The 27,500-nt window shown below is 41.0% G+C and overlaps 2 protein-coding genes across 15 annotated transcripts in view; one reads left to right on the forward strand and one right to left on the reverse strand.

Moving 5' to 3' along the window:
* The window catches only part of GTDC1 (glycosyltransferase like domain containing 1), a 322,827-nt gene extending 320,161 nt beyond the window's left edge, over positions 1 to 2,666 (forward strand). For 5 of the 12 annotated variants that reach the window (XM_054208194.1, XM_054208192.1, XM_054208196.1 and 2 more), the window contains 2 exons: positions 412 to 618; positions 2,603 to 2,657. In XM_054208194.1, the coding sequence (XP_054064169.1) occupies positions 412 to 501 (90 nt within the window). In that variant the 3' untranslated portion in view covers positions 502 to 618; positions 2,603 to 2,657. Of the gene's footprint in view, positions 1 to 411; positions 619 to 2,602 lie in introns of those variants that run through there. The other 7 variants (XM_054208199.1, XM_054208198.1, XM_054208204.1 and 4 more) reach the window with 6 other exon arrangements.
* ARHGAP15 (Rho GTPase activating protein 15) overlaps positions 1 to 27,500 on the reverse strand; it is a 344,807-nt gene that overhangs the window by 34,879 nt on the left and 282,428 nt on the right. The window lies entirely within an intron of this gene.

The following is a 27,500-nucleotide window of genomic DNA, read 5'->3' on the forward strand; positions in this document are numbered from 1 at the left end:
CATTTGAAGATAAAATATTCTGAAGTTTATCAATTTCAAGAGCTGTTTATTTGCTGGCAAAATAGGGCATGTTATACAACATATATCTTATCATTTTTGCTCATCAAATCCCCATTTGCTGAATGCAAATTTCTCTGGTCTAAGTGCTCTTGCACCTCAATTTAAATGAATAATAGGATAGACTCTATTAAAATCGGTTTAAGGTTGCCATGGGTGACATATCAGTAGGGTTAAAATGAGAAAAAAGGTCACAGAGGCAGTCCTTACAACCTGTTTTTTTTATTATTATTATAATGAAGCATATGCAAGTATCTATGTAGGTTTAAACAGCAACATATTGATTTTGTAGACAACATTAGTTTGTGGTTTTACTTTTTTTCCACTTTTTTTTTTTTTTTTTTTTTTTTTTAGACAATGGAGCCCACACCAAATAAATGTGAAATTATAGCGTCATCAATAACTCTGGGAATGTATTCAGTTGCGCCGCAAATTAGAGAGTAAGCCTCGGTGCAATAACGCTGGAGACTGACAGATTGCGGATTTGTAGAAATAACAGAGAACTCAGAAAAAGACTGTACTTTTGCTGCGGCAAATCCTTCATTTCAAGGAACCAGCAAGGTACTGTAATCATATTAACAAAGCAGCCAGAAACTATACCCAAACACCTCATTTAAGACGAATTTTGAGTCTTCGGCTAACCTGATTTATGGGATTATGCATGCAGTTATTTGATAAGTATTGAAAATACTACCGCTTCACACTGAAGGCTTCCTTGATCTATCTTTTTGTGCGTGTGTCATAGTCTCATCCTGTTTAAGGCTTAAAAAATACCGCTTCTGACCATTCTAAAGACTTAAAGAATAAAGTAAAATCGCAACTTTCCTGAATTTTTTTTGGATCCCTTAAAAGTCAAATCTATTTATTATAGTAGTCCCCTTATTACTCACTTTTTTACATTATGCTTGATTTTCATTTGGATTTCACAGGCTCAGATTTTTGATACAAGGAAGCGTTTTATTTCCTTTTCTTTTTTTTTTTTTTTTTTGTAACCTACAATAGGAAGAAAAATCTCCTTATTTGCTAAGGTTACAGTGTTAGTTTAATTTTCATAGGAGCAGTGGAATATTTTGAAGTGAGTAACATTTACCAAGTCATTAGTTTTATGCAAACTAGGGAGGAAGATGAAAGAAAAAAAATTATCAATTATTTATAGATTGTTAAAATGTATCGTCGTGCAGTGCTACTGTATAGAAATGACAATTAGCCAAACTTACCTTCTATAATTAATAATGCATATATTATGCTCTTTGGGCAACTAATCACCAGTTCTACAAATTTGTTTGACACTGTGGATGATACCTAGCGCTCTCACGGGTTAAAATAGAAGCAGAACAATGTTCTCCCGTGGAGGAATGGCCAGCTTGAGCAGAATTTCAGCTCTACTTAAACTCACGCCGCGCTTCCAGTTGACAAAATGGCGGTCGACCAACGGCGCTTGACAACCTGATTGGCACATGCGAAATTCAAATCTAAAGGCTCCTCACGGAAAAGGTCTCCCAAACTGGCGGGTTGACTGATAACACTGAAAGCAACCCACCGCATTTATCACCCTCTGCCTCGACTCGAAACTTCGGAAGACGGTAACAGCAGTGCTCCTTATGTCCAAGCTACTGGCCAGGCAGGCGCAGATCAGCAGGCCACGCTGCGCAACCTGTTTCCCCGGCGGTACAGATTTGGAAACGGCAGATATAGCTCGCGAGGGGCAGCCGCTCCATTCGCACCTATCAAAACAACAGGCAGGGCTGCCACGCTTTCAGCTAGAGGAGCGGCGCGGGCGAGAGGCAGCACCGCCGCGCGCGGGAAGGGATGCTGCGCCGCATCCCGGCGGGATGGGGTGAAGGTGGTCCAGCGCTGGCGGCCAGGTGACTTCGTCGGTCTGACCTGGTTTTCTCCTCTGTCTCCTAAGGACAGACCCTTAAGCATTGTTTTTCCCTTGAAAGTGTTTTTTTCCCTTTGAAAAGCCTTTTTTTTTTTCCCTTTTAGTTTTATTTTTCCCCTTTGGAAATTTAATCTCATGATGCAGCTATTAGCATCAGGTCTCTCCCTGAAATGTCATGTGTTGCCCTCCCCTTTTTGTGGGCTCCTAAGAGCATCCTTATGGTCGTTGTGGTGGGATTCAGTCACTTAGATGCTGGCAGCTAATCACATCGGAGAGTTACCCTGTTGTATCCCAGCTATCCTCCAACCGCGCCAAGACGGGAGGAGCTTCTGGGACACGTCATGGAGGTCTCAGGTGCTCTAAGGCATAGTAAATGACACTAGATGCATCGTATTTTCGTAAATTTATTTACCTGGTGTAACTGAGAATTTATTTATGTATTTAGAGATTGTATCCACAGGTGTGCAATCTATCTCACTAGCTTTTGCTCTCAGTGGTGGGTCACACTCCATCCCTGACATTGCCTTCCACTGCCAAAGGGTTGGGGAAGGGGCAAGAGGAACTTGGGTGCACACAGGGAATGTTGTCCCAGCACATCTTGACAAAAAATCTCTCATTATGGAAATAATTTTGATCTATAGCCGCAAATCTTTCGATCTATAGGGCACAGCTGCTCCCATGGCTGGTGGCTCGTGTTGGACGTGAAGCAGCGCCATGCTGAAAAGACCAGGTAAATCATTGTTTTGTGTTTACTTAGCTTTGTCCCACTGATTTTACGGCACGATTTTCAAGGGAAGATTCCCTTTGCAAAACGAAATGGTTCCTACCTTGTGTTAAGCCCCAGTAAGAAATGGTTGAAAGCTTTGATCACAGGCTACCTGTTAATACACAGAATACTAAAGAGCCCTCCACAATCACAGGGGGCAGTACAGAATTATTATTATTTTTCATTTGTTATAAGCTTACTATTTGTAATAATTTACGGACATTCTTGAATTTATAAATATCAAGACTTTGCCAAATATTTTAACTGTCCCTCCATGGCAAATCGTCTTTAAATACTGGCTGTTTTTTCTTTTTAACATTTACTTGTGGACCAGAAACACTTGCAGTCTATTGCCCCTGGCCTTCTGTGAGAATGTTAGTTAGCAATGCTCATAAAAACTCAATTCATCAATGTGAACATAATTTGCTATGAACAGAAAGCTCACAAAAGGGTGAATTTGTCAGATAGACAGGTGGCCTGAGATCTCTCCCTGATACTGAACGATATGAATAATAGATTCTGGTAAATGTATGCCAAGACTTGAGCTGTAAACACAGCTGCCTCCATTCCCTTCCAGAATAACAGCTTCGAGAACGAAAGCACAGGAACCACAGTTCCACCTGAGGACTAAGCCTGTGCACGTTCACACACACACACACACACACACACACAAATGCAATGTACTTGCAGGCTCACAAAGAAAACAAGCCCCAGAAAAAGGACATAAGCCCCTTCCAGCTTCTTTTGCAGACCCTTGCTACGAACGGATTTTAACATGTGTGGAGAGCAGAAGGAGAGAATAATAGAAAACATTTAAAATATATTTTAAAATATCTGCAGTCACAGAAATAAATCTTTCTGTGATCCAAACAAAAAAAGAAAAATAAGAAATCCAAACCCTCAGCTGGCTTTTGTAGGTAAAGGATGCAGACGTAACATAGAAAAAAAAAAAAAGTGTCATAATATCGCAGTTGAACATGTATAAAATAAAATTATAGAGCTTTTTTATCTTGATACTTCTTCCAAAAATTAGTTGACTGTAATGCTCCTAGCTAGACCTGCACAATTTTTTTTTTGGTTGTTTTTGTTGTAGGCTATTGGTATTTATTTATACTGCGTTCATTTTAGCTGGGATTTTTAGGCTTAAATCATTAATTACTGTCCATAGACTAGGGCAGAAGGATATTATATGTGCAAAGATGACCTTTAGGCTTTTCTAATGAACAGCTTTCTGCTGGAGGGTTGCCCAACATAACTTTAGAGCAGGCTGAAGTCTGTTCCAGGCGATCCCGGTGACCGGCGGTACAAAAGGGTCACTGTCATGTTTGGAGACCAGTAGGAAGGACCAAATCCTGGGTCAGGCCTTTCTGGCAGCGTCATGTAGGTGGGAGGAAAAGAACCATGGGACAGTGACTTTGCGTTGCTGGAAAAAACCACACACATCTTCAAATGGACTCAGTTGGGGCCAGCCACATTCATTTTGAGAGACCGTTAACAGTGCGGTACAAATGCTCTGATGCAGTTGACTTCAAAGGGCAGCCGTGTAATGTATTGCAGAAGAGAATGGTTGGCTGAAGGGCTTGTTTTGGGCTATCAAACGCTTTTATTTTTGCAGTTCTAGCTGAGGACTCTCGGCTTTATTCTTTGCATGGACAGGGTTTAATATATTTTTCCTCTTATAGGTATAAAACAAAGGACTTTTCCCATACAAGCATGCCTTATTTTAGGGATAAGGCAGGCTCCGTATTTGATCCTCCCCTGGCAGTGATATAGCCCAGGAAATGAACTGGGAATTGTATCATCTGAAGTTCATACATGTTTGTTAATATTTGTTATTTAGGGAGGATGCTTCTCTGTAATGAGTTGGCTAAGGTGAGAGACATGGAGCACTGAATGCAGAACCAACACGTCCTAAAGCTCCCCAAATGTGACCGCATATGAGATATTAAAGGCAAAATGGAAGTTCTGAACAAATGAAATCACTGTCAGAATAATAAAAGAGAAATGAGCTATGATCTAATCTGTTTTCTAGCAGTGTCACAGAGGAGCTATAATAAAAGCTATTTGCAAAGTTCAGAATCATTTCCCGTGCAAAGCCATTCACACACTGTACGACTCCGGACAAATGGAGGGGGTCTTGGCTTTGCCAAAAAATTGTATGTGGCTAGTTTACTATTAGTTTTAAGTTTGTGCACCTAAATTTCCCAGTTGGCTGCAATTTTAAAGCTCCCTCCCTCTTTGAGATGGCACATGAACTTGTGCACCTGGTTTTCTCCCTCTATTTTTGGAGTATCCTCCTCACCCTTTCCCAATTACAACCTGCAAGTGTAAAGGACAAACAGAAAAAGAATAAAGTCGCATCGCTGGATGCTTATCTATCATCTAACCTGCTTTTGTGCCGCGCACGCTATAAATGAGAGCAGAGTAAAAGATGTATTGTGTCCTCGTTGGAAATGCTCGTTCTGTTCTTCTCCTTGGAACAAAGCATGAAGTGCAATCCCAGTTACGCTGCGCCTCTATTTCTGTGGCATCGCCCCTGTAAGCAGTGTGTGAGGAAGAGACACACAAAAGGGACACAAGGAAGGATGAAGCGAGTGTATAAATGCCTGTTTCCTCCTTGATCCTCACAATGAATATGTGACAAGTGATCAAAAACCCGATGGAGGCATACCTAGAGCCATGCCTAGGGGCAGTGAAGCAGCTTCTCCATACGCTCCCCTTTTTAAAGCAGGTAAAAGCAACTTAAAGCTGTTCAAAACAGTGATAGTTTCCCCGCGTTATTTTTTTTTGCGTATTAAAGGGGATATAGGTTGGACAGCTGGAAATACGACTGAACCAAAGAGAAGAGAACATGGAGCAGAGCTGAGCTGACCTTGCTCTTGCTCTAGGCTGTGGAAAAAAAGTAGGCAAAGGTGGAAAACACCATCCTCCACCGATTTCTGCACAAGTGGAATAACAACAGCAAGCGAGCTCTAGCTAGATTTTTCTCATTTCAGTTTATTGCCTTTTACTGTACATAGATTAAGGCATGGCAGAGGGAGAAAAAGAAAGAGAAAATACTATTTCGGCAATATAGCATCCACCGGTTTCAAACTTGTGGACATCTGCAGTGGAGATTTAAGAGCAGCATGGACCCCATGCGTATCTGTACACGGGCTCCCTGTCCATCAAAGGGACTGGTGACCCAGAGATCTCCTACTTAGATGGCAAGAAATGGACTAATTGGCATCAATGGGAAGAGCAGCAGCGACAGCGAGCTGTGGGACCTCCCCGCTCCCTAGAGCCTGACAGTATGGCTGGGAGGTTTCCCTCTAAATGTTTTGGTGTGTGCTTAGAAGTTATCTCCTGTCCAGGATGGCACCTATTGGAAGTGCAGTTTGATATGGTCATTCGTCGTGAAGACCTGGTGATGAGCGGTCATAAATCACCTCCTGGACTTCATGGGGCTGGGCACCGTCCTCTGTGAGAGAGGGTCTTTCAGACCTGCCTGTGTTGCTTAACAAAGAGACCTGAAAAAATGCACCCAGGATTCATGTAAGTCTCAAAATGCAAAAGTGGGCAAATCACTTATTTGCACCCAAATCTCTTGATTGTCTTTGCACAAATCTCTCCCTAATCCTCCCAATTCCCATTACATTCGTCTTCCTTGTCTCACTTTCCTCTTTGCTTGCCAGTCTTTCTCTTTCCCTCAGATATGTCTTTGTGCTCCAAACCAAAAAAAAAAAAAAAAAAAAAAAAATTATTAAAAAAAAATCGCAGAGTGGGGGATTTATTCAATAGCAATAAATCTATTATCTGGCACGTGGGTAAGGTGAAGAATCTTATTCTTTTATCATTTCACCGGACATGGGCGTTACTACGCCAAGTGATAAAATAATTCTCCTGCTGCCTGCAAAAGCACCATCATGCAGTCAGCGCGAGTCACAGCACAACCCAAAGAAGACAAATAAATGTATGACGCGCTGCCTCTACGTGGCGGGGGGGGCCTTTTGCGTGGAGAAGACAAATATTGAGGCCTCTGGTGGAAGCCACTATTGCTGTGCCAATAGAGATGACTGTGACTGGCTACGGGGACCCGAAACGCGGGAGCTCACCCCGTCGTGCCATTGCATGCTGGACTTCACAGGGTGATTTTGGTACTTTCTGACGTACTGAACAGGAAAGCTCAATGGATGGCTTAAAAATAGGAAGCGCAATCCAACCTCGCTACCCATGCTATTATAATGCTGGTGTTATTTGTTTATACTTTAAAAAAAATAAAAAAAAAAATCACAGAAAACATGCAGCTTCCATGCATTCTTTTTAATTCAGTTTCTAGCTGACTGATGAGAGAGCTTAAGATCAGCCTGTTGCATAAAATGAGACTTTCTATGTGCCTAAGCAATATTTCTGTTCTGAAAAAGAAAGTTGATTTGTGTTATCTAACTTTGATTTATTGAAATCCACCTCTGTCTATACTTCCAGAACTCCAGCCCCAACAGTACTTGAATACAAAACATTCTTTGTATTTCCATCGATAAATTATTCTTCATAACAGTACCTAGTCTTTCTCATGCAGCCTCTCATTTCCACCTCCACGCTGGCACATGGTTCCCTAATTATGGCTAATTATTGCACCACAATCAGCAATAACAAAAAAGGATTTAGTCAGGTAAGCTTGTCGCGGTTTTCTGCGTGTGATACAGCTAACCCTGCTGTTTCCATCACAAATGCATCACCGGTACGGTAAATGTATTTACAAAGGAGAGAGTGGTATATAATGAACAGCATTCTATAAGGAATAAAATGCATTATTATTTATGAAAAGGAACATACTACATAGCACACAGTGGACAAACTGATCAAGAAATAGGACGCATAGATTGATTTTCTGATCTTTTGGGTGTTCCCAAAAGTCACAGTAGAGCTACGTGGCTCCACAAGTAAGAAATGACCTTAAAGCCACAGGAGAGTCCCCGTGCGTAGAGGAGTCCTTTGGTGACTTAAAGCTGCCACACCGATTCTTCTGAAGTCATGACTCGGAGCCGGCTCAGCTAGACCTCAGCTTTTTGTCCATAAACTCACAAGGCAGACGTGCCACAATATCCAAGGTCTAATTAGGCACAAACATCCAGTGGAGTGTTAATAAAAGCCATAAAAAGAACGAAATATACTGCTTTTTTTTTTTTTTTTTTTTTTTAATCGGGAAAAGGGAATTCCAGGAAATTAAAAAATGCCAAAAAAGGCCAAACAATGCCAAAAAAAAAAAAAAAAGTCTGGTGTGGTGAATGAATTAAAGAATAAAAAAGGCCAATATTCCTCCCAAGGGTATGTAGCCAGCCTCCTGGAAAACAGCCTCTGGTTGCATTCGGAGCGAGGCGGGCGCACCAGGGGACGGCAGGGCAGCGGGCGCACCCCGCACACAGTCTCCTAGCGCGCGGTATAGCTCCCGGGAAACACCTCCAAGCTGCTGGACCAAGCATTCCTACATCATTTCTCCAGCATGTCGTCTTCAAGCGGACACCTCCCTTGCCTCCCGCTGGAGGAAAATACATGGCAGGCACTCAGCTAGGGTCAGGGAGTCTGCGGTCACAAACTAGAAAAGAGCTGCCTCTCCCAGGTCACAGTCCCTAACGTGACTCCTACGCTATTTGGAGGTTTGACATAGCCTTATCTGAAGGGGTTTTCTGTGTCTTTTTTTTTTTTTTTTAATGGAAAATTTATAAGTGTTATGTATACACATACCCACGCACGCATATATATTGTAATAGCTGACATGAATAAAAGAGTACAAAGGGAAACTTATTTCTTCACTAAAAATGCAATTTAATCCCTCATATATATAAAAAAAAAAAGCTAAACCCAAACTTAAATTAAAATACCACCCCTCCTTCCCCCACCAAGTCCCAGCGGTTTGGCATTTTTGAAGAAAAGTTCCCAAGTACCCCAATGGTGAGTGGCGAAGCCCGAGTGCACCACTAGGTCTCTAACTCCCCTTGAACTATTGCACTAAACACAGAGATGGCCCTTTCTTCCCTAAAAACGTTCTGGGCCACGAGCTGGATGTGTCAGCAATACAGCAGATGGGGAAAATGTATACAAGTATATTAATTTTGTGGCCCAGATTTATGCAGAACGCATATTTGCACAGATTTCATATAGGCTTTTCAAGCTGGTTTTAACCCTTACGAGATAAGACGTGAAGCTTGGAAAGAGCGCAAAAGTGTAGCAAAAAGGTTTGCAGAGCCGGGGAACGGAAAGGGGAGGAGGCCGCTGGTACTGCTTGCTTTGGTACCTGATTTACACACATGCCTCAGTTTACTCACTGTGAAATATTTATACTAATGCTAGCGATCTCACAATGACTTTGCAAAGCTTAGTTAATTAGCTCATAATTAATTAGGTTCTTAAAGCTTCCTGGATGACAGCAGAGCTGGGCGAATAAAGCCAAAAAAAAGAGAGAATATTGTGATTTATTCCCCCCCCCGCGCTCCCCCCAAGGAAGATCTGCTGATGTCCCTGCATGTTCACAAATATTCAGGTGAGCATTTTCATTCGCTCGGGAATCTCCCAAGGACAAAAGGGCTGTGCATGCCAGCCTGGAGAAGTGTTTCTGGGAACATTCGTACCAGATGTGTGCTCCTGACCATCCTGAAAAACTCTTTTCATTGTTTGCACAATGATTTGTCAACGAGTTATAACTGTTCATGAATTATTTGCCAAAGGAAAAAATAAATTCCCTAACGGCTTTACAGGCTGGTCTATACGCACTTTTCCAACCGCTTTAACTCGAGCCGTCTAGAAATGAGTGCAGGCACTTTGGTGTGACACCCTGCTGGGGCCAGAGATGTACCCATATCTAGGATGGGGCCACTCGATTAATTTTTACTGTGGTCTACTGAGAAAGTCTAATGAGGGCTGCAATTTTTTTTTTTTTTTATTTTTTCCCGAGGTTTACTGGGTAAACTGAGACAGGACCACGGAACGGCAGTGATGGGCAGCCGTGGGAAAAGCCACTCTCAGCGCTGCTTTGCGTCAGGGTTTTCTGTTTGGGTAAACTTGGGGGTAGCGGTACGCCTCCGAAGGGTTTCATTTATTTATTTTTGGTTGAATAGCCCAAAATAGAGTTTACATTATTTACACGAGGAGCGTTCCCCGCAACTGTGATGGGACTCTCAACCCTCAGAGAGATGCTCAGAGACCTTGGACAATGCCTTGAGAGGGACTCAGCAGCTTCAGCATGAGCGTGGCCAGCAGCCCGAATTCACCTGAGACGGCAAATACACACCAACAGCAGAGAAACGACAAAGAAAATGCCCTCACAGAGTCTGCTGGAGACGAAAGGGTCTGGGCTTCCTCCCCAGCCTCGGCCTCTCCTGGGCTTAGGTGGCCTTTCTGCAGGACACGGTAGCACCGACACGTCAACCCACGCGCTGCTTTCCAGCAAGGACCGTTCTCATTCACTGCATTTTATATATATATATACTTACTGTATAAGCTAGTCCATAAAGAGACTTGATTTATAAGTATCAATTTAATACTATTATAAAGTAAATACTTCTAACACTGAGTATTGTATGTAAATGCAAAGTATTGCAAAGCTTCCCGACGTGCTCTACAACCGACCTCAGGCACCTTCTGCGCTAAAATTGAGGCAACTTTAGAATTAGCACATGCCTAATCTTTATCTATTTTTGAAGTTTATCCAGATAAACGTTGTATTGAGGCGCGCTGGGGACACGTAAGACTTACAGATAGGTACAATTAGTTTTGTGAGGCTGGTCGTGTTTATTTTGTGTGCAAATTTATGTCACTATACATGCCCACACTGTGGGTCTGTACCTTATTGTCCCAACCAACATAGCGAGAGAAGGATAAAGACTGTAAATTATCCCTTAAATTTAACTCATCCCCAGAACATCGTGGGACTTTTAATGCCTAATACACGGTGAAAGTGACTGACGGGAAAACCCTGTTAACCCTCAGGTCCAGAAGATAAGCTAAAACATTTTCAAAGAATTCATCGTTTCTGGCATCATAAAAGGGGCTCGGTTCATCAGGTGAATAATTTCCAGTGGATTTTTAAGGCAACTTCCATGCAAGTAGTGCACAAACGGAGACCAGTCTAAGCCACCCGTTAAAATATTCTCCGCAGTAAATTTGACAAGCTTAAGCAAAAAAAATATTTGTATCGAGTGAAAAGCCTGCATTTATGTAGTACCTTATTCAATAACTCAGGAGAACATACAGTATGCTATCTGCAGGATAGCATTTTTTTTTTTTCCTCCAGATGTCTCTTTTTCCTTCCAGAAGTTGCAGAGCATTGGACAAGCAGTAACAGATGATGAACACATGCATAACTACAAATGGGCAAGCTGATTGTTTTCAGAATTGGTATAAACATTTGCTCTTGGATTGAGATTTAGCCCATAGCAAATCTTTACATTCTCGTTATAAACCTCTGACAAAAAGAGCTTCTAATGAAAATGCTGACAGTGTGAAAACGTGGTTATGGTCAGGAAAACAAATGGATAAAAAGTGGCATTTTGTAGTTCCATATGTATACTTCATCAGGGAAGTCTTTGCTAAGTTTACATTTCAAAGCAAAAGCTTGATGATAACTGCCTTTCCTACCCTTTGTATTTAGGGCCCCCAAACCTACTACTACTACTGTTGTTTCCTACACTAGCATTTAAAGAAAAAATAAAAACAAAACAGAGGCTGGGATATGAACTTCTCTGAGAGCTCAGTGAGAGAGCGAGCAGCTGGATTTTTAGCATCTCTCGTATTTTTGATTATACAGATAATAGTAGAGCCCAACAACCCCAAACAGGACACGGCCTCACTGCGGTAGGGTGTTAAACACTGAAAAAACAGAGAGGGAGGGGAAGCACACATGGAGAAGAGAATTGCGTTGTGTGTGTTTGCATGGGGAGCGCGGCAGCAGGAGGAGTCCTGTGTCCAGTTCTGGGCTCCCCGGTTCAAGAGGGACAGGGAACTGCTGGAGACGGTGCAGCAGAGAGCTACCAAGATGATGAGGGGACTCTCTTACGAAGAAAGGCTGAGGGATTTGGGTCTCTTCAATCTGGAAAAAAAGACGGCTAAGGGGGCACCTTATCAACACCTATAAATACTTAAAGGGGGGGGTGTCAGGAGGATGGGGCCAGGCTCTTTTCGGTGGTGCCCAGAGACAGGACAAGAGGTAACGGGCACAAACTTGACCATAGGAAGTTCCACCCAAACATCAGAAGGAACTTCTTTCCTTTGAGGGTGGCAGAGCCTTGGCACAGGCTGCCCAGAGAGGTGGTGGAGTCTCCGTCTCTGGAGACATTCCAAACCCGCCTGGACGCGTTCCTGTGCCACCTGCTCTGGGTGACCCTGCTCTGGCAGGGGGTTGGACTAGATGATCTCCAGAGGGCCCTTCCAACCCTATGATTCTATGATTCTATGATTCTATGAGGAGGAAGAGAAGGAAGAGGAGGAGGAGGAAGAGCCCAGCAGGACAGGAGAAGTGAGACAGGCACTTTGGGAAGGCTTTCTTGGGAGGTACATAAAGAGGTCCCTGTCCTTCTCCTGATGGAAAGTGGGGTGTCTGGAGGGCTGTGGTGTTTCTTCTAAACTTAGACTTGATGTTCTTTTGGGCTACTGTGATGGAAGTGCCAATATGGGAACGGAGGAGGACTGCAGTGTTGCGGAGCCCTGCATTATGAGAAAAAAAAAGCAAAAGGAAAAGACGATTTAAGGCACCTAAGACATGCGTGGGACTGATGGTTAGCATGAAGGACAAGGGCAGGCTTGTTAGCTTTTGTATCCACAGGGGTGGGGAGAAGTTTGAGTGGGTAAAACAGCCCCAGACACAACATGCCCGCATCCTCGCCGGCCATTTCATGGGCCTCAGGGCAGCACGTGAGAAGAGGCGCATGCATATAAAGTCTATTGAATATTCTTTATCAAACCACAAGCAAAGTGCAGGTCAGTGGGTGAAAAAGGAACAGAAATATGAGTTTACAGGCACAGACCATCTGAATGTTTTTTGGGGCAAGCCACCGAATTAGGTGCTATCTGACAGGGCACTTATGTCTTTCTTCAACACCATCAGGGCTTACTAGGCTTGCTTTTAAACTAGCGACTATGGAATAAAAGAAAAAGATAAGAAAATATAAGATAGAAAAAGAAAAAACAAATTAAAATCCCCAACCCAAGTTCTTAAGAACTAGGAATGTCAAACAAACATGGCACTGATAACCAGGAGCAAATCAGACGATGGTGCAATAAATAGGGCGTGCAGGGCAGTAAAATCTGGGACAATATTTATAATCACATCCCTGATTATGGTGGGGAGGGAAGCAGGGTCATGTCTTGGTGACCAATGGGTCCTGTCTCGTTCTGGAGCCCATTATTATGAGAAAGACGCTGAAAATGGTCAAGATACTCACACAACCCAAAACCCTAAAACTAAGTAAAAAGAAAAAAACAAGCCCAACCTCGAATACTGCGTTAGAAGCAACGATGTGTGTGGTGAGATGAAAAGGAGCTTGGTTAAATCATGACTGAGGATGCCAGAGGAATGAACTACTAACACCTGAAGGAAGCAAACACGAAGGATAAGAACGGTACCTCCTCCGGAGCCAGCAAGAGTTTTGTTAGTGATTTCGGTGTGACCAAAGGTCTACTCCAAAGAAGACAGAGGAAAAGTTCAACACAGTGGAGAGGATATTGGAAGTAACGCTTTTTGCATAAAGCAAACCAAAATGTAGCTGAATTTCAGGAAGACCTCCTGACAGCAAGATTGCCCGTGCAACTGGAAAATCCTCACGCTGCCACAGACAGTAAACAAATGCGCTGCTCAGAAAGCCTTCGCTGCCTTGTGCTATAATGAACGCAGAATTATATCATTGCAACAATATACACTCGCTGAATTTGACTCCACTTGAAGAGATGAGAGCTCTTAAGTTGCTACGTTGAAAACAATTTAATTGAACCTGGCTAATTAGAATATAACAAGTAGTTAAAAATTATGCAATGCTTTAAAAATCTTTTAATTAATTTGAAATTCTGATGGCAAATTAGTAAATGTATGTCAGTAACTTCCTGTGCTTGACTCAGTACATCACAGGAAAAAAAAAGATGATATATTTTGTCAATAGGGACACTGAGAAAACATACACAAGTAGAAAATAATAATGTAGAGTAAGGAATAATTAATTAATTCAAGCTTCAAGATAAGATCACTGTGTCCTGCTGACCCTACATGTTAATCAGTTGATTGATTAATTGCTACAATCATAATAATTATAGGGTGTAAATCTAAATACATTTAATGATAGTTTATACTTAGAATAAAAATGTCTTTTATGTCTGCTTATCTTCGTCATTTCTTGAAGCCTAGTCATATTTTTTCTTTGCCATAAATAAACCTGAAGCATTTTTAGATGTTATCTTTGTGATGAGGTAGGTTTATACTTCGTTCATTTGATCAGCAATATTTTTTTTGTGGCCTCCACCTCCTGTCTAATGAAAAATATGTTCCTAGATGAGAAACAATTGATTATGTGCAATAACGAATTCAGCTTCATCAAAAGCTCATCCTTAAATGAAAGACAAGGGGACATATCAGTAAGCTGTTGTGTAGTTATAGACTGTCTTTAAGCAGAAGAGTTTTATATATCGAATGCTTCTTCTGCCACATAAACTCAGTCTGAGGTGAAACGGTAAAGCTGATCAGCAGCACAGAAAAATATCAAAGAAAACAATCCAAAGAAAATTAAGAATTCTGCTGCTGATTTCTGATTTACTGGCAATGCACAAGATCTTGACATCTACGTCATCTTTGAATTCGTGCAGTTTCTCATTAAACCTCATCACGCTTTATGACTGCACTAAAAAAAAGGTACGGCGCCTTGTATCTCAACTGGCATAGCTAAAATCCAGTTTGCTGCTAAAAAAAAAGTACATGTAGAGAAGAAACAAGCGTTAATCTGTTAAATCTGTTGAACATTGTTAAAATGCACTACTAAAGACTAGATCTTGAGTTACTAAGGACTCCCTAAGTCAGTAATGAGGTGTTTCACTAGGAATGACAGGTAGAAGTTGTAGTTGTTTGTACTCTGCATGTCCCACGGATAAAAACTCCTGCTTTTATTATTGCCAGCCTGGCTAACAAGTCCGACATGTTTAGTCCTGACTTCAACTTAGATAACTCCTTTGCGTTTCTCTTGAAGTGGAAAGTGGCATGAAGTGGGAATTTCATTTGCTTCCATTTAAACCGAGAGAGAACAGCAAAACCCCTTGGTGAATCAAGGATCAAATTTCTCCCGAACATTAAAAAAAAACCAAACAGAACTTGATTTTAATTCCATTCTTGCCATTGCAAAATATTAGGACGTCTTAAATAAGTGAGTGCCTTAATTTTTTTTTTTTTTTAAGAAAATCACGTTTCAGTTAAAGTACAGACCTTAACACCAGATTTCATGACCATTTTCAGTTGTGCACGATTTTTGATTCTTCATTTATGGAGTTAGTATCCAAATACTGCTTTGCAAGTCTCATTTTGCAGTGATATTTGTTAAATAAATAATGCTAGGTTAGGAATTATAGTATAAATATTTTAAGGAGCCACTAAAACATTTAAAAAAAAAAAACCTCTAACCAAGCAAATTCCAAGTGAATGAACTTTTACAGCCTTCAAAGGGTTACCTGACCTTCTACTTTCGCAGCTTGCTTGACTCAAAGTTACAGCAATGGAGGAGATAACAGTGAAACTGTACTATAAAAATAAATTACTATCATGAATATTAAGCAACAAGGATATAATAAACATGACTGCTTACATGATTCTGATTTATTGATACTGATTTGCTAGTAAATTATCACACAAAGTCCTCATTTTAGTTGTTCAGGAACATGTGCAAAATAAAGCTTGGTGGACACTTCCCAAAGACCTTGACATCTGTCACTGAATTCGTACTTTGGGATTCTTGGTGCCTTTTTTTCTGGTATGTGATACAGTGATGTATTTACTTTTCCTTTCCACAGATTACTCTTTTTTTTTTTTTAATTTTTGGCTGCCTGGCTTCCTTAAACTCTCTTTTTTAGCCGTGCACAGTTTTTAGAACTACTATCATGGAGGTTCAGCTCTGACACAGTGGAACAAATCCAGCTGCAAAATCTCCTAAAGGCTGTTCATGCTTGTTCTGTTAAATAGCGCTCACTTTGAGTCAAGAGGTTTCATTACTATATTTATGAACCTCTTGGCACCAGGAGTTGGGATTTCCCAGTGCTAAGCATTAATGCATTTTGCATCACTCTTTAGCATCGGGAACTCTAGATCACTGGTGCTGAGGGGTTAAAGACAGTAAAAAAAAAACCCCGAGATCTTTATTTCCAGATAGATAGGAATCTTCAGTGGATGTGTGCGTGCTTGATCTGTGTGTGTGGATAGTCCGAGCAACTATCAAATAACAGAGGTAGAAAACCGGCTGCCGCAGTCACTAACTATCAGGAATTGCGGGTTTTAAGAGATCTCAGCGTTTTCAGTCTACTGCCTATATTCTGCATCAGATATTTGTTATCCAAATTGATGGAAAGTATCCTGTCTGAAAATAGGATTATTCTTCTTTAAATTTAAAGCCTGCTTTGTGCTTATGTGGCTTATATCACTTCATGACATGGTGTGTTATGTCAAACCTAAGATTATTTTTGGAGATTTCTGAGACAGAATCTACTTCATTTTGCCTGTCATCAGCCTAAAGCATGTGCCAAAAGACCCCTTTTTTGAGGCAGTGATTCACAAATACCATCTGAACTAAAGGACAGCTACCGCTTCAAAGCAAAAACACATATCTTGGATCAAATTCGACTAACATCTCCTAAAGTGGTTACTCTCATCACAGTGTTGATACTTCTCTGCGGAGGCTTTATATCCCCACGGTGGGCTAAATCTTTAAAAAATGTTAATACACTTAAGCTTGCAAGCAGGACTGTAGCCCCATCAGGTGCCCTGATCTGTGGCGTAAAGAAAAACAAGCGAGGACCTCAGCTGCAGAGAGTGTAGGTTAGTTCTGGCTGCATGTGAACATACAGACGCAAATCACACGCGAGCCAAGGAAAAGGCTATTCTAGAAGTGGCACTTGATAGCCCAAGGCTGGAGCTGCAGAAGCGTATATAAACCTGCCTGCCAGGCAACCCTGCCTGCTTCTTCCAGCTTGGCTTTTGTTTGAAAAGGAAAAGAAAAAGAAGAAAAAAAAAAGGAAAAGGAGGAAAGGGAGGGGGAGAGGGAGAGGGAAAGAAGAAAAAGAAAAATAAAGGGAAAAGGGAAAAAGAGAGAAAAAAGAAAAAGAAAAAAGAAAAAAGAAAAAAGAAAAAGAAAAAGAAAAAGAGAAAGAAAAAGAGAAAGAAAAAGAGAAAGAAAAAGAGAAAAAGAAAAAGGGAGAGGAAGGGAAGGGAAGGGAAGGGAAGGGAAGGGAAGGGAAGGGAAGGGAAGGGAAGGGAAGGGAAGGGAAGGGAAGGGAAGGGAAGGGAAGGGAAGGGAAGGGAAGGGAAGGGGAGGAGAAAAAGGAGAAAAAGGAGAAAAAAAAAGGAGAAAAAGGAGAAAAAGGAGAAAAGAAAAAGAAGTTGTTGCAGCTTGAGTGCTTGTTTTATTTGCCCTCCTTATGGGTAGGCACCCCGTGAAGGTACCAGGGCAATTTCCTCCCTGCACCTCTTTACGTTCCATGTCACCTGCAGGAGTGTGGGGAGAAGATGTACGGTGCAATTTAGATTGGGGTTTAGTCCCCGTCACTGCTCATCTCATGCTTTCTCTATACATGCAGCTCTTCCCCTTTCCGTGACACTGTAGGAGTGCCAGCTTGGAAAATATTTCCCTTCTTCCCTGGGTCTCTCCTCATAACCAGTTACAAAAACACCAGGTACGTCATACCAACTTAAGCACATCTCCAGTTCTCAGTTACATTTGAGGTTTCTGAAACCTTTGAGAGTCCCACCTTCCTGGTTGCTTCAGAGTTTACTTTTTGTATGAGTAATTAATACACAGTTTGATTTTCTAGGCATCTAAGCAAACCTAGGTAAAGAGGATTTTGTGTCTGGCTTGCAATTTTATTTTTTTCTTTTTCCCCCCAGTGCAACGCTATCACTCAAAAGCATTTAACAGCGAATGAGTCAGACCATGAGCTGTCGGTGAATTAGATTGTGCTCCTGATCTTAGCGAGATTATCTGTGTGATATACTACCTTCCCAGGCAATTAAAGCATTAGTGCTTTGGCCAAAAATGTAACGATAGTCAAACGGGTTAACAGGCTAATGAATTTTATATAGAAGGGAGTCAAAGGGAACAGTTTGACTCTCCGGGAGGCAAGACAAATTGCATTTTATTTTAAAATTGTGGGCATTTCCAATTTGATACCTGTACTACAAGCAGAAGGCAGCGGGCTGCAGAAATATTTCTGCGTCTAAGGAAGCAGCCTTAAAAGTAAAAGTTTTGTTCAGTGAGTTTCTTGTGCAATACGTTGCCTCGGGGCTGCACGCTCCCTGACACCCGTTCAGGAGGAGGATGTGCAGCACTGCTCATTGCTTCCATTCCCACACTATTTCTTACTTTACTTGACTTCTCTTTTTAGCTGTTATCTGGTACAGCTGGTGTCGTACAGCTGCTAAAGACGCTTTTCCGCAGCCACATTACCCAGTTTTCCAGCGCTACTTTTTCACAATTTGTGTCCCTCAAGAGACATTTTAAACCCTATTAACTTTGAACTCTGGCCCAGCCTTGGTAAGAACACAAACCCACCCTCACATTTAGACAGCATCACTTTTTCCAAAGTATTTCAGTTTGCAGTCACGCTTCCCGTGGCAGACCCAGATCTGCTCAAAACGGTGATGTCGGGAAGCCAGGCCCGTGTCAAGCGATGCCGCGAGGTGATGCTTTCAGGGAAGGAGACCTTCCACTTCCCACCCTGGCAAACCTCTGCCTGATTCGAACCTCTGACTAAACCTTTCCTTGAAATTCTATGAAGTTCCATGAGTATTCTGTGTATAGTGCTATTGTGATTATTCCAGTCATATTATTATATTTTTTTTATGCCTGTTAGCAACGTGGCTTTTTCCTTTTCCAACCTCGTATGGGTGCTATTATGGTAAACCGTGAGGATATTGTTTTGACCATTCATGACTTGATTCTGTGCCTGCCTACTTTGTGGAATTTTTAAGACGTTTAATTTCTTGTTCCCTTCCCCAAGCCATTTTCAGACCATTTCTAGAACATTACCAGAAAAAATGAGCTGTTGAAACTCTTTTCTGACTGATTACTGCTCTCAGGTACAGTAAAGGTAGAAAAACGGGGTCTGTATTATTTAATTTTAGTTCTGCCAGATTCTCACCCAAAGGTTTGTCATGGCCCTAAGTGTAAAGGCTGAAGTTACGCATTTTCTCCCAGCTCATTTAACGCATTATGATCAGGAGTCTTATCTGAAGTTATGATGAGCCTTCCCTCATGCCATAGTGCTATGTATAATTTTCATCATTATAAAAGAATATTTTATAAAACTACGAGATCATAGTCCATAGTAAGGCACATTTTATGGCTGGTTTTACCTGCCAGAACTTGAGGACCCACAAAGTTATACAATCTGGTGGAGAAATTTTCAAATGAAGAGTCTGATGTCAGGAGGGCTTGGGCAGCGCGGTAGGAGCACCCTGGGGTGCTGGAGAGCCCTAGGGGAGGTACCTGTCCCTTGAAGGACTGGTATAAGCAAACACAGCTTAAATTTACCAGGGGCCAAAGCTGCTTGAAGTATTTAGGATGCATAAAAGTACTCCATAAAGTTAGGTGGTAGTCCGGGTCTTCAAATACCTACATGACAAGGACCAGAGACCAACTCAGTTGTCATCTTTTGCCACCAAGACGTTATCATGTCTATTCTTTACTGGTCCAGGTCCAACGTGCCACCACACAGAGATGTGTGGTATTACTCGTATTTGGGGAAGGTAGCAACTTGGTAAGAAGGGAGAGGAATATGGAGAGAGGAAGACAGCAGAGCGATGAAGGTGGTGACTTTCAGCATCCTCTTCTCTTGTTCTTGAAGGTTCTTCTTTTCCCTCTTCCTGGTTTTCTCTTCCCACTTCCTCCCCTCCTCATCTCTTCCATTTTTGCACCTCTGAAATTGTGTAACTGGGGCATTATAGGCTGTTTCTCGTCCTGTTATTACTTTCCCCGAGTGGAAGCCTCACTCACAAGCCTGATGAAACATTTTTCCCCTCAAACCCAAAGTGCCAATTCTCACTTTGTCAAGAGCTCCAGTAACCTTCATGAGAAGTTCCTCTCCCCCTGCCTCCCGCAAACACTCCAGGTTACAGAGATCTTGTCACAATCACTAAATAGCTCCTTCTCTCTTTTTTTTTCCTCCTCTTTTCTGCCCAGTGTTGTTGCTCCGATTTCTCACTTTCTCTTTGTCTTCTCTTTCACCATTCTCTCCTGCTCAGTTTTCTCTGAGCTTCTCTTATGCTAACCCACATATGAACTCTCAAGTTGGCTTGCTTCGTGCTTCTGCCCTTTCTTTCCCTTGCAAAAAGAATGCCTTAACCACAGATGAAATTTAAATCACGCAAATACATTATTTTCTGGGCCCAAAAAAGTAAGTAGAAGAGGAGCAAACAGAAACCCATGTCTTTTTCCATTTGCAAGTTTTTGGTTCCACACTCTGTCAACCGGCAGTCGGTGTAAAGCTAACAGAGAGTTACTGGAGCCTCAGTGATTAATCTGGCTAACGGTCACAAATATAAACAACTTCTTTGCAAATTGAAGCGAGGCACGCTGCTTCCCAGATGACGTTTCCACCAAGCATCCGATGACTCCTCCAGCTCCTCATAAACATTAATGCTCTGAGCACCTGTGTCCCACGGCAGGTAAGAGCCCAGAAAAAAAACCACAAACTTCTAGCCTTTTTGGTGTTTGTGCAATCGAGAACAAGAGGCAATTTTTGCCATAATCCTGCTTAGTAAGAGCTGTTTGCATGTCCTGGTTTCAAAGCACTATGCTGGACCTACCATGTACAGCAAAGTTCTTGAAAAAGGTTCTCGCTGAGCAGATTCCTGCATATTTGTTTCCAATAATTTATTGTGTAAGCATTAAACCATTCATATCACAAACACCTGTGCAAGCCAGTTGGCCTAGTCAATTCTTGTTTAACATTTAATTATGAATATAATTAGCATGAGTTAAGAGACAGGCCAGGCATCCGCAATAAAATTTCCACTATGCTAAAAAAATTATAACTGTAATAACAAAAAAGACCAAGCTGGAGGAGAATATGTCCCTCCTGCGCAAACTTTTGCATGACAGCAAAAATTCAGTCCAAATTCTTTTAAAACTTTTTTTTAAAAACTTTTTTCGTTTCCTTTGATGATAATTGGAAAGACTCCATCCTATTTTTAAGACCAAATTATACAGCTTTTTTCTTCCTTTACTATTAAGACAGTTTTCATCACTGGTGCAACGCTTTCAGTGAGGTTCCTCAGATTCTCCTCTTTTTCTTGAAAGGTAAATTAACTGTTTTGATGGTGGCACTGGAACACTGTGTTAGGTAAAGTTCATGGGGAAAACTAGTTAAAATATTATTTCATTGCACATCTAAGAGTTTTATGACGTGCTCTTTGTAGCCCAACAAAATTGTGTGCTAACAGAAGAAAAGGATTAGTAAAAATCACAACATAGCTCGTTTTAAAGGCAGATGATCATGTTTAGGAAAAAATAACGCAAAGTCAATCTAGAATCAAGCTCCCTATGGACAGGTGTTACCTGGGCTTCTTCCTTCAGAAAGCAAAGCCCTGCAGAGGAAGTAAACCTTCTTGTCAAGATTTTATTTTCGTTTCCCTTCCAACAATTTAGTTAAAACTTTCTAAGCAAAAAAACCCAAACAAACAAAAACCAACAAACCAAAACAAAACCAAAAAAAAACCAAAGGAGGAAATGTTTTACCCACAGATTTTCTTTTCAGTGCCCTTCATTTCTGAACATGTTGGGCTATTTCCCACCTGAAAGGAAAAAAAATCTATTCATAGACATGCCCTCCAATTTTTTATTTTTTATTTTCCTAAAACAGTTGCTTCCAGACCTGGAGAGATCTATTTAAAAATGCTGATGAACAGAAACTGTTCGCAACTGTGAAGGGAAGGTCATTGAAAGAGAACTAGGAGGTTACTGGGGCATACTGTTCCTTGACACCTCCTGGGAACAAAAAGCCTGGAAAGAACCTCTTTAGGTACCAGTTTGCTGCTATCACAAATATGACAGCCTCCGTTTACATCTTCAGTGGAGGCATTCTTCCTTACTGCCTTGAATTTGAGTGGAGACTGTGCTAGAATATGGTCGCTTTAATGGTTGAGAATGTTACAGCTTAAATATTGTTGCAGCCAGTTTATACACCTCTCTTGTGGAATATAGCTCTTCAGTTTAAACTGCACGTTCTCCTCTATTTTTTTTTTACTTATTGCTTTCATTCAGGATGATAATATACACTTTTTGTCTGTATTTTGTTAACACTTATCAATTAGAAGCCTTTCCTTCTAGTCTCTCTGTGTTCTGTATCAGTTTAGCATCTCTTCTGAAACGTGAGGGTTTTTTCTTTCTATTCCAATATCAATTAATCATTCTTGAACTAGAATTTCACACAACATTCGAGCTAAGGTTTCAAAAAGCTTTCCAAAAATGGATTTAATAGTTCTCAATCTCCACTGAAAATACCTGGTACCAATTTCTGAATGAGCTGTTATTATTATTGTTAATATTATTGTGCTTGGAGGAATACATACGTCTAACAGATATACCTCAGAGATATTCATATATTTACAAGGACAGATATCCCTGAGATTATGCTACCACAAAATCATTCCTTTTTTTTAAGAAATCCTTTAAAGCGTTGCACCTCAACTTTTGAATTCTTCCTGTTTCTACATATTTTTTGTTTTGTTCATGTTCATTTTATGGATTTCTACTGCCTTCCTATACTTAGATTTGGCCAAAAAGGTATTAATTATGATTTATTACGTGAGATATATTGTGGTGACCTTGGATTTGTTTATAAATCACCACGTTCACATGAAATTGAGGCTTTCTGATGCCATGCCAAGCCCCAAAACTTCCTTGGACAAGTAAATGGAGGATAGGAAAACAATTTCAATAGGAGGCTCGCCAACTGTGAATCTGAAGGCAGTTTGATTAGGACTCGAAGCCCACAGATTGAGATTATGACAGAAATTTGCATAATGCCAGAGACTGATAAGATTTGGTTTCTCAGGAACCTATTACGTGATGATGTTAAGAGACTGTCATGGATTTCTTACAGTGCAATATGCTGACTTGTCTTTCCAAGACGAGTTGGCCTTGAGCCTTGTTCTTTGTAAGCCTCGAGTGAGGTTTCTTTAGATGTCTTTTGAAAATCTCTTTAGACATCTTTTGTAACTTTCCACCAAGATGATACACGGATGTTATGACTGTCAGAATAAATGAATGTATTTACTTCCTTTCTGTTTCCCAGCTACTATTTTCATAACACTGCATAGTAGTTCAGAGCAGGTCCTTGCTACACCATGTTTTCAACCAATGTAGCTCTGTTCTTCTATCATGATTATGTATTGATGACTAGATTTGCTTATTGCCTCCTGACACAGTTTTTTTTTTTCCTGATTTTGGTGCAGACAGCTTCCCTGCAAACTCCTCAAAAGTTACATTATTCAGTGCAGAATTTGCTATGGCCTGCTGAAGACCGAAGCGTGATCATTGCCCAGATAGATGTGAGTTGCTGCAAAATGCTGCCTCAAGCTACACAGGCAGAGGGTTCTTGGGGGACCTTTCTAAAGCAGGGCTAGAGCCCAAGAGCAGAGAAAACCTTTTTTTCTGATGCCAGCTGTACTGCAGATGAAGACAACTGACCGACATGGGGAGGACTGACAACTACTGATAGCACTGCTACCTTCTGCGGCTTTACAAACAGTCTACCATTCCCATGAAAGAAGAGTTTCTTGCTTTGCTATGTTATCATCATAGATTTTGACAGACAAAGACCAGTGAAGACCAGTATCTCACACCAGCAAAAGTTTTTTATCTAACGTCTTTCAATAACCAAAAAATTTATAAAACTCTAACAAGTGTAAGATGCTAAATAACCATCTTCAGTTTCCATATAGTAGGGTAACACATAAGATTAGAGGATTGATAGGAATGACATTGTGAATTCTGCTTAGCATGCACCAAGAGACCCTAATTGATATATCGAAAGGATATGTGTGAAATCAGTTGAAAAAAGTGTTAATGGTCTATCAGAGCAATCAAAAAAAAGAAAAAAAAGAAAGAAAAAAAAAAGAAATCCAGATCTTGAAAAGCCAAAAATTATATGAGTATCTAATGTAGACCTTAGGTAGTGTCTAGGCACTTAAATTCACCTTTATAATTCTGAAAAACCTTATTCAACTGCCATCTATCCCTGAAGGTGCATGAGCTAATTAGATGCTGCGATTGTGACCTTTGAAGAACTTTAGGTGCCTATGGCTCTACTTCTCCCTGTGCAGAGAAAGGCTTCTTTTTCTGCCAGGACTGAAAAGCTTGAGCTCCAGAGATGGGGGATTATTTTGCCTAACTGCCAGGGCAGGCTAGGTCCTGTGGGGGATCGGCAGGACCTAAGCCACTAACTGGACCTAGTGCCCTACAAATGCTGTCCCTTCTCCAGGGACTTGGTGGCTGGTGCGGATCCCATGTTTTCTGTTCCTCATGCCGAGGCCCGAGATATCTCACATTGGGTTGTGTATTCCACCCGAAAGCCTGTAAGTCCGATTTTGCAACTCTACATTTTCATTAATCTCATTCCTGTGTTCATCTGCCTTAAGTGGGAAGCCCACAACAGTAACAGACACCTTCATTCACAAAACTGTCTCATAATTCTGGCAAAAGGAATTCTATTCAGAATACATACATATATCTACACATCTGTGTGTGCATTTTAAACAATAAATCACCTATTTATCTACAGCACTTTTGTGACACCTATTAAATTCATATTAGAGATAAGGAACTGAAATGAAGGCATAATCACCAGACCTCATTGAAAAAATCTTTCCAATGTAGTAATCTTTCCAACCTGTTGCAGAGAAAATCAAAGACCTGAACTCAAGCCTTCCAAACCAGAGACAGATGTTGCAGCTTTGGGAACTGGGTGGAATTTTCCTTTGTGAAATATCAGTTGGGGTTTTTGTAACTGCAGTTGGACAGATGCACTGTCTATACAGATGCACAGTCTATACAGATTTCTCCAGCTGAAAGGATTTGGAAGAACTAGTCGGTATTTGAATATTTCCTATGCTGTGGATATCATATCATTGCACAGAAGGCAGTAGTGGACAAATTTATTTTTTTTCCAATGCTTTCTGCCTGAGACCTTTCAAGAAAACTAGTTCAATTAAAATAAAGGTTTACAATCAACTAACACATTTACCTGCTGGTATCTCCTAATAGATTTTGGGGGTATTTTGGTAGATTTTGGGGGTATTTGGTAGATTTTTTTGTTTCAGTGGCTGAAGTCCTCGCATAAGTTCGTATGGCCATGCGGGTTGAATTCTGTAAATAAGGTGACTAAGTGTTTCAGTTATTGGCACTTCTTCCACCTTGCTCACATGAAGCACAATTCTACTTGCAGACAATCTGTTGAACCACGTCTGTTGATCTTCCAGAAAATCAATAGAACTATTTGCGGTGCTAAGTAATTTAAGTGTGGCTGAACCTGACTTCATAGCAGCATTTGGGCACACTTTAGAAGTGCATATTTCATCCAAAATACCACAAAATGACTTGCCAGTAATATACTAGACAAAGTCCTTGAAAAAAAACCTGCTTTCCAAATCCTAAGAAACAAAATTAGTATTAGGTCAGAGGTCTCGTGGCCTTCCATTTATCATTTATAAATTCTCCGATACAAGCTATATGGACAGTAATTATGCAGCTTCAGCCTGGCAAGCAGAATTCTGAGATTCTATAATGCCCTGAATTATCTTCTAATATTCCGGTCCTATCTAAATTGTTCTCATAGTATGGCCATATCTAAAGTTATTTATAGGGGAAATTGAAGGTGGAGAGCAAGCACTTTCCCTAAAATGGTACTGTAAAGTTTTGTTCCCATACACATAATAGAGATGTTAATTAAAATAGTGTCATCCAGGAAAAGTAACACCAAGCTTGCTATGGACTTTTTCAGATAATCTTTAAAATAGCATCAGCATAAGGAGTCCATGGCACCTCTTGGGCACTCATTCCTCCCGAAACTTCTAGCTAAATGACTAAATCCCCAAGAAATACTATTGGTAGCTTGTTATTACCTACTACAGGTAGGTTTTTAGACCACTTCATCTTACTTACCAAAGGTATGGCTCTGACTAAGGGTTGCTCAGTGCCGGACCAAGGATATAATCATCATGGCAGGGTGGGAATATGTCCTAATTACCCTTTTCCTAGCCGTCATCAGGTTGGTTTATTTCTGGCCTTATTAAGCGCTCCTTCTAACTGTACTGCACACCCATGCCCTGCATGCTAATAATTCCCGTTTTTGAAGAATGAACAGAAAAAAAAACAGAGATACAAGAGCCTCTTTTTCACAGCAATCGGAAGAAGAAGGGAAATTTTCTAGCAGCTCAGTACTGACCAGGCAGAGTAATTAGCACAAAGTGGCCAAAGAATCAGAGAAAAGAGATTTTTTTACTTTGCCTCAGGACTATTAGCATACAGAAGAGCTCCGAAAACACTGAAAACACCTAATTGTTGTTTATAGACGTTTTTTAAGTAGAGTTGGTAAGAATACGGATTTGTAGATACTATGGCAGTAAAGGCCAAATAAAGAGAAGATTGACTGGAAATCATAGATTACTTCAGACAGTTGGATTAGGTAGAAATCACCCTGATGTGCAGTAAAGCAAGCAACAAGAATTAGGGTTTTGAAATAGTGCGAAGCATGTCTTAGAGTGCTAGCATTTTCTTCCTAGGAATAAACTGTCTTAAAATCCCTCTATAAATGACTGTTCATTAGCCTATCAACGTGTATAATGGCTCTCAAAATCATAATAAGAATTAATAATAGTTCAAATAGCAGAAAGGGACATTAATTTCTCACTCATGAATATTAATGCTGTAGTAGACAGTCTCTTCCCGACATCCTTTCAAACTCTTAATTCGCAAGTCTATTACCGGTTACCTGTTATTTTTACTATCAAAAACCTCCCCACCAGGCCACCGAAAGATTTCCAATCACCCTGACCTGGACACTAGCAGAGAGGATGAGAGCAGAAGACAGAAGGAAGGGTGAGATCATGGTGTCCTGATAACGTTCTTCAGAATACAATAGTCTTTGCTCGGCCAAAGCTACACCAAAGGGTGATGAAAGGTAGTGATAAGGGGGAGGAAGACCCTATTTATCCGCAGAAGACCAGTGTGACGGTGGATTATCAGGAAGAGAAAGCGATAATGGCAGAGGACAGGTGTTAAATGCTCGACTGCAGAATAAGATGCATAAGAAGAGAAGTGAAGGCCTGCAAACTGACTGCATCTCTTAAGGCACCGCATCTCCTCTTTCCACGAGGACGTAGCAGGTGGATGGAGAACCACCTGAAGGGCATGGTCAAGCGCTTGTGCTTCACTGAGCATCTTGTCCCAGTGCATCACAGAAACTGAATCTGAACGGTGAGAAATTCTTTATTGTTTTTCCCCTCTTAGCGCTGCAGAGACTGTGCAACAGGAGCTTAAACTGGAGAGAAGATGTTCTCCATCTAGCTTCCACGTGCTTTGAAAG

Source organism: Rissa tridactyla, chromosome 7, assembly GCF_028500815.1.
Source record: "Rissa tridactyla isolate bRisTri1 chromosome 7, bRisTri1.patW.cur.20221130, whole genome shotgun sequence".
Classification (NCBI taxonomy): domain Eukaryota; kingdom Metazoa; phylum Chordata; class Aves; order Charadriiformes; family Laridae; genus Rissa; species Rissa tridactyla.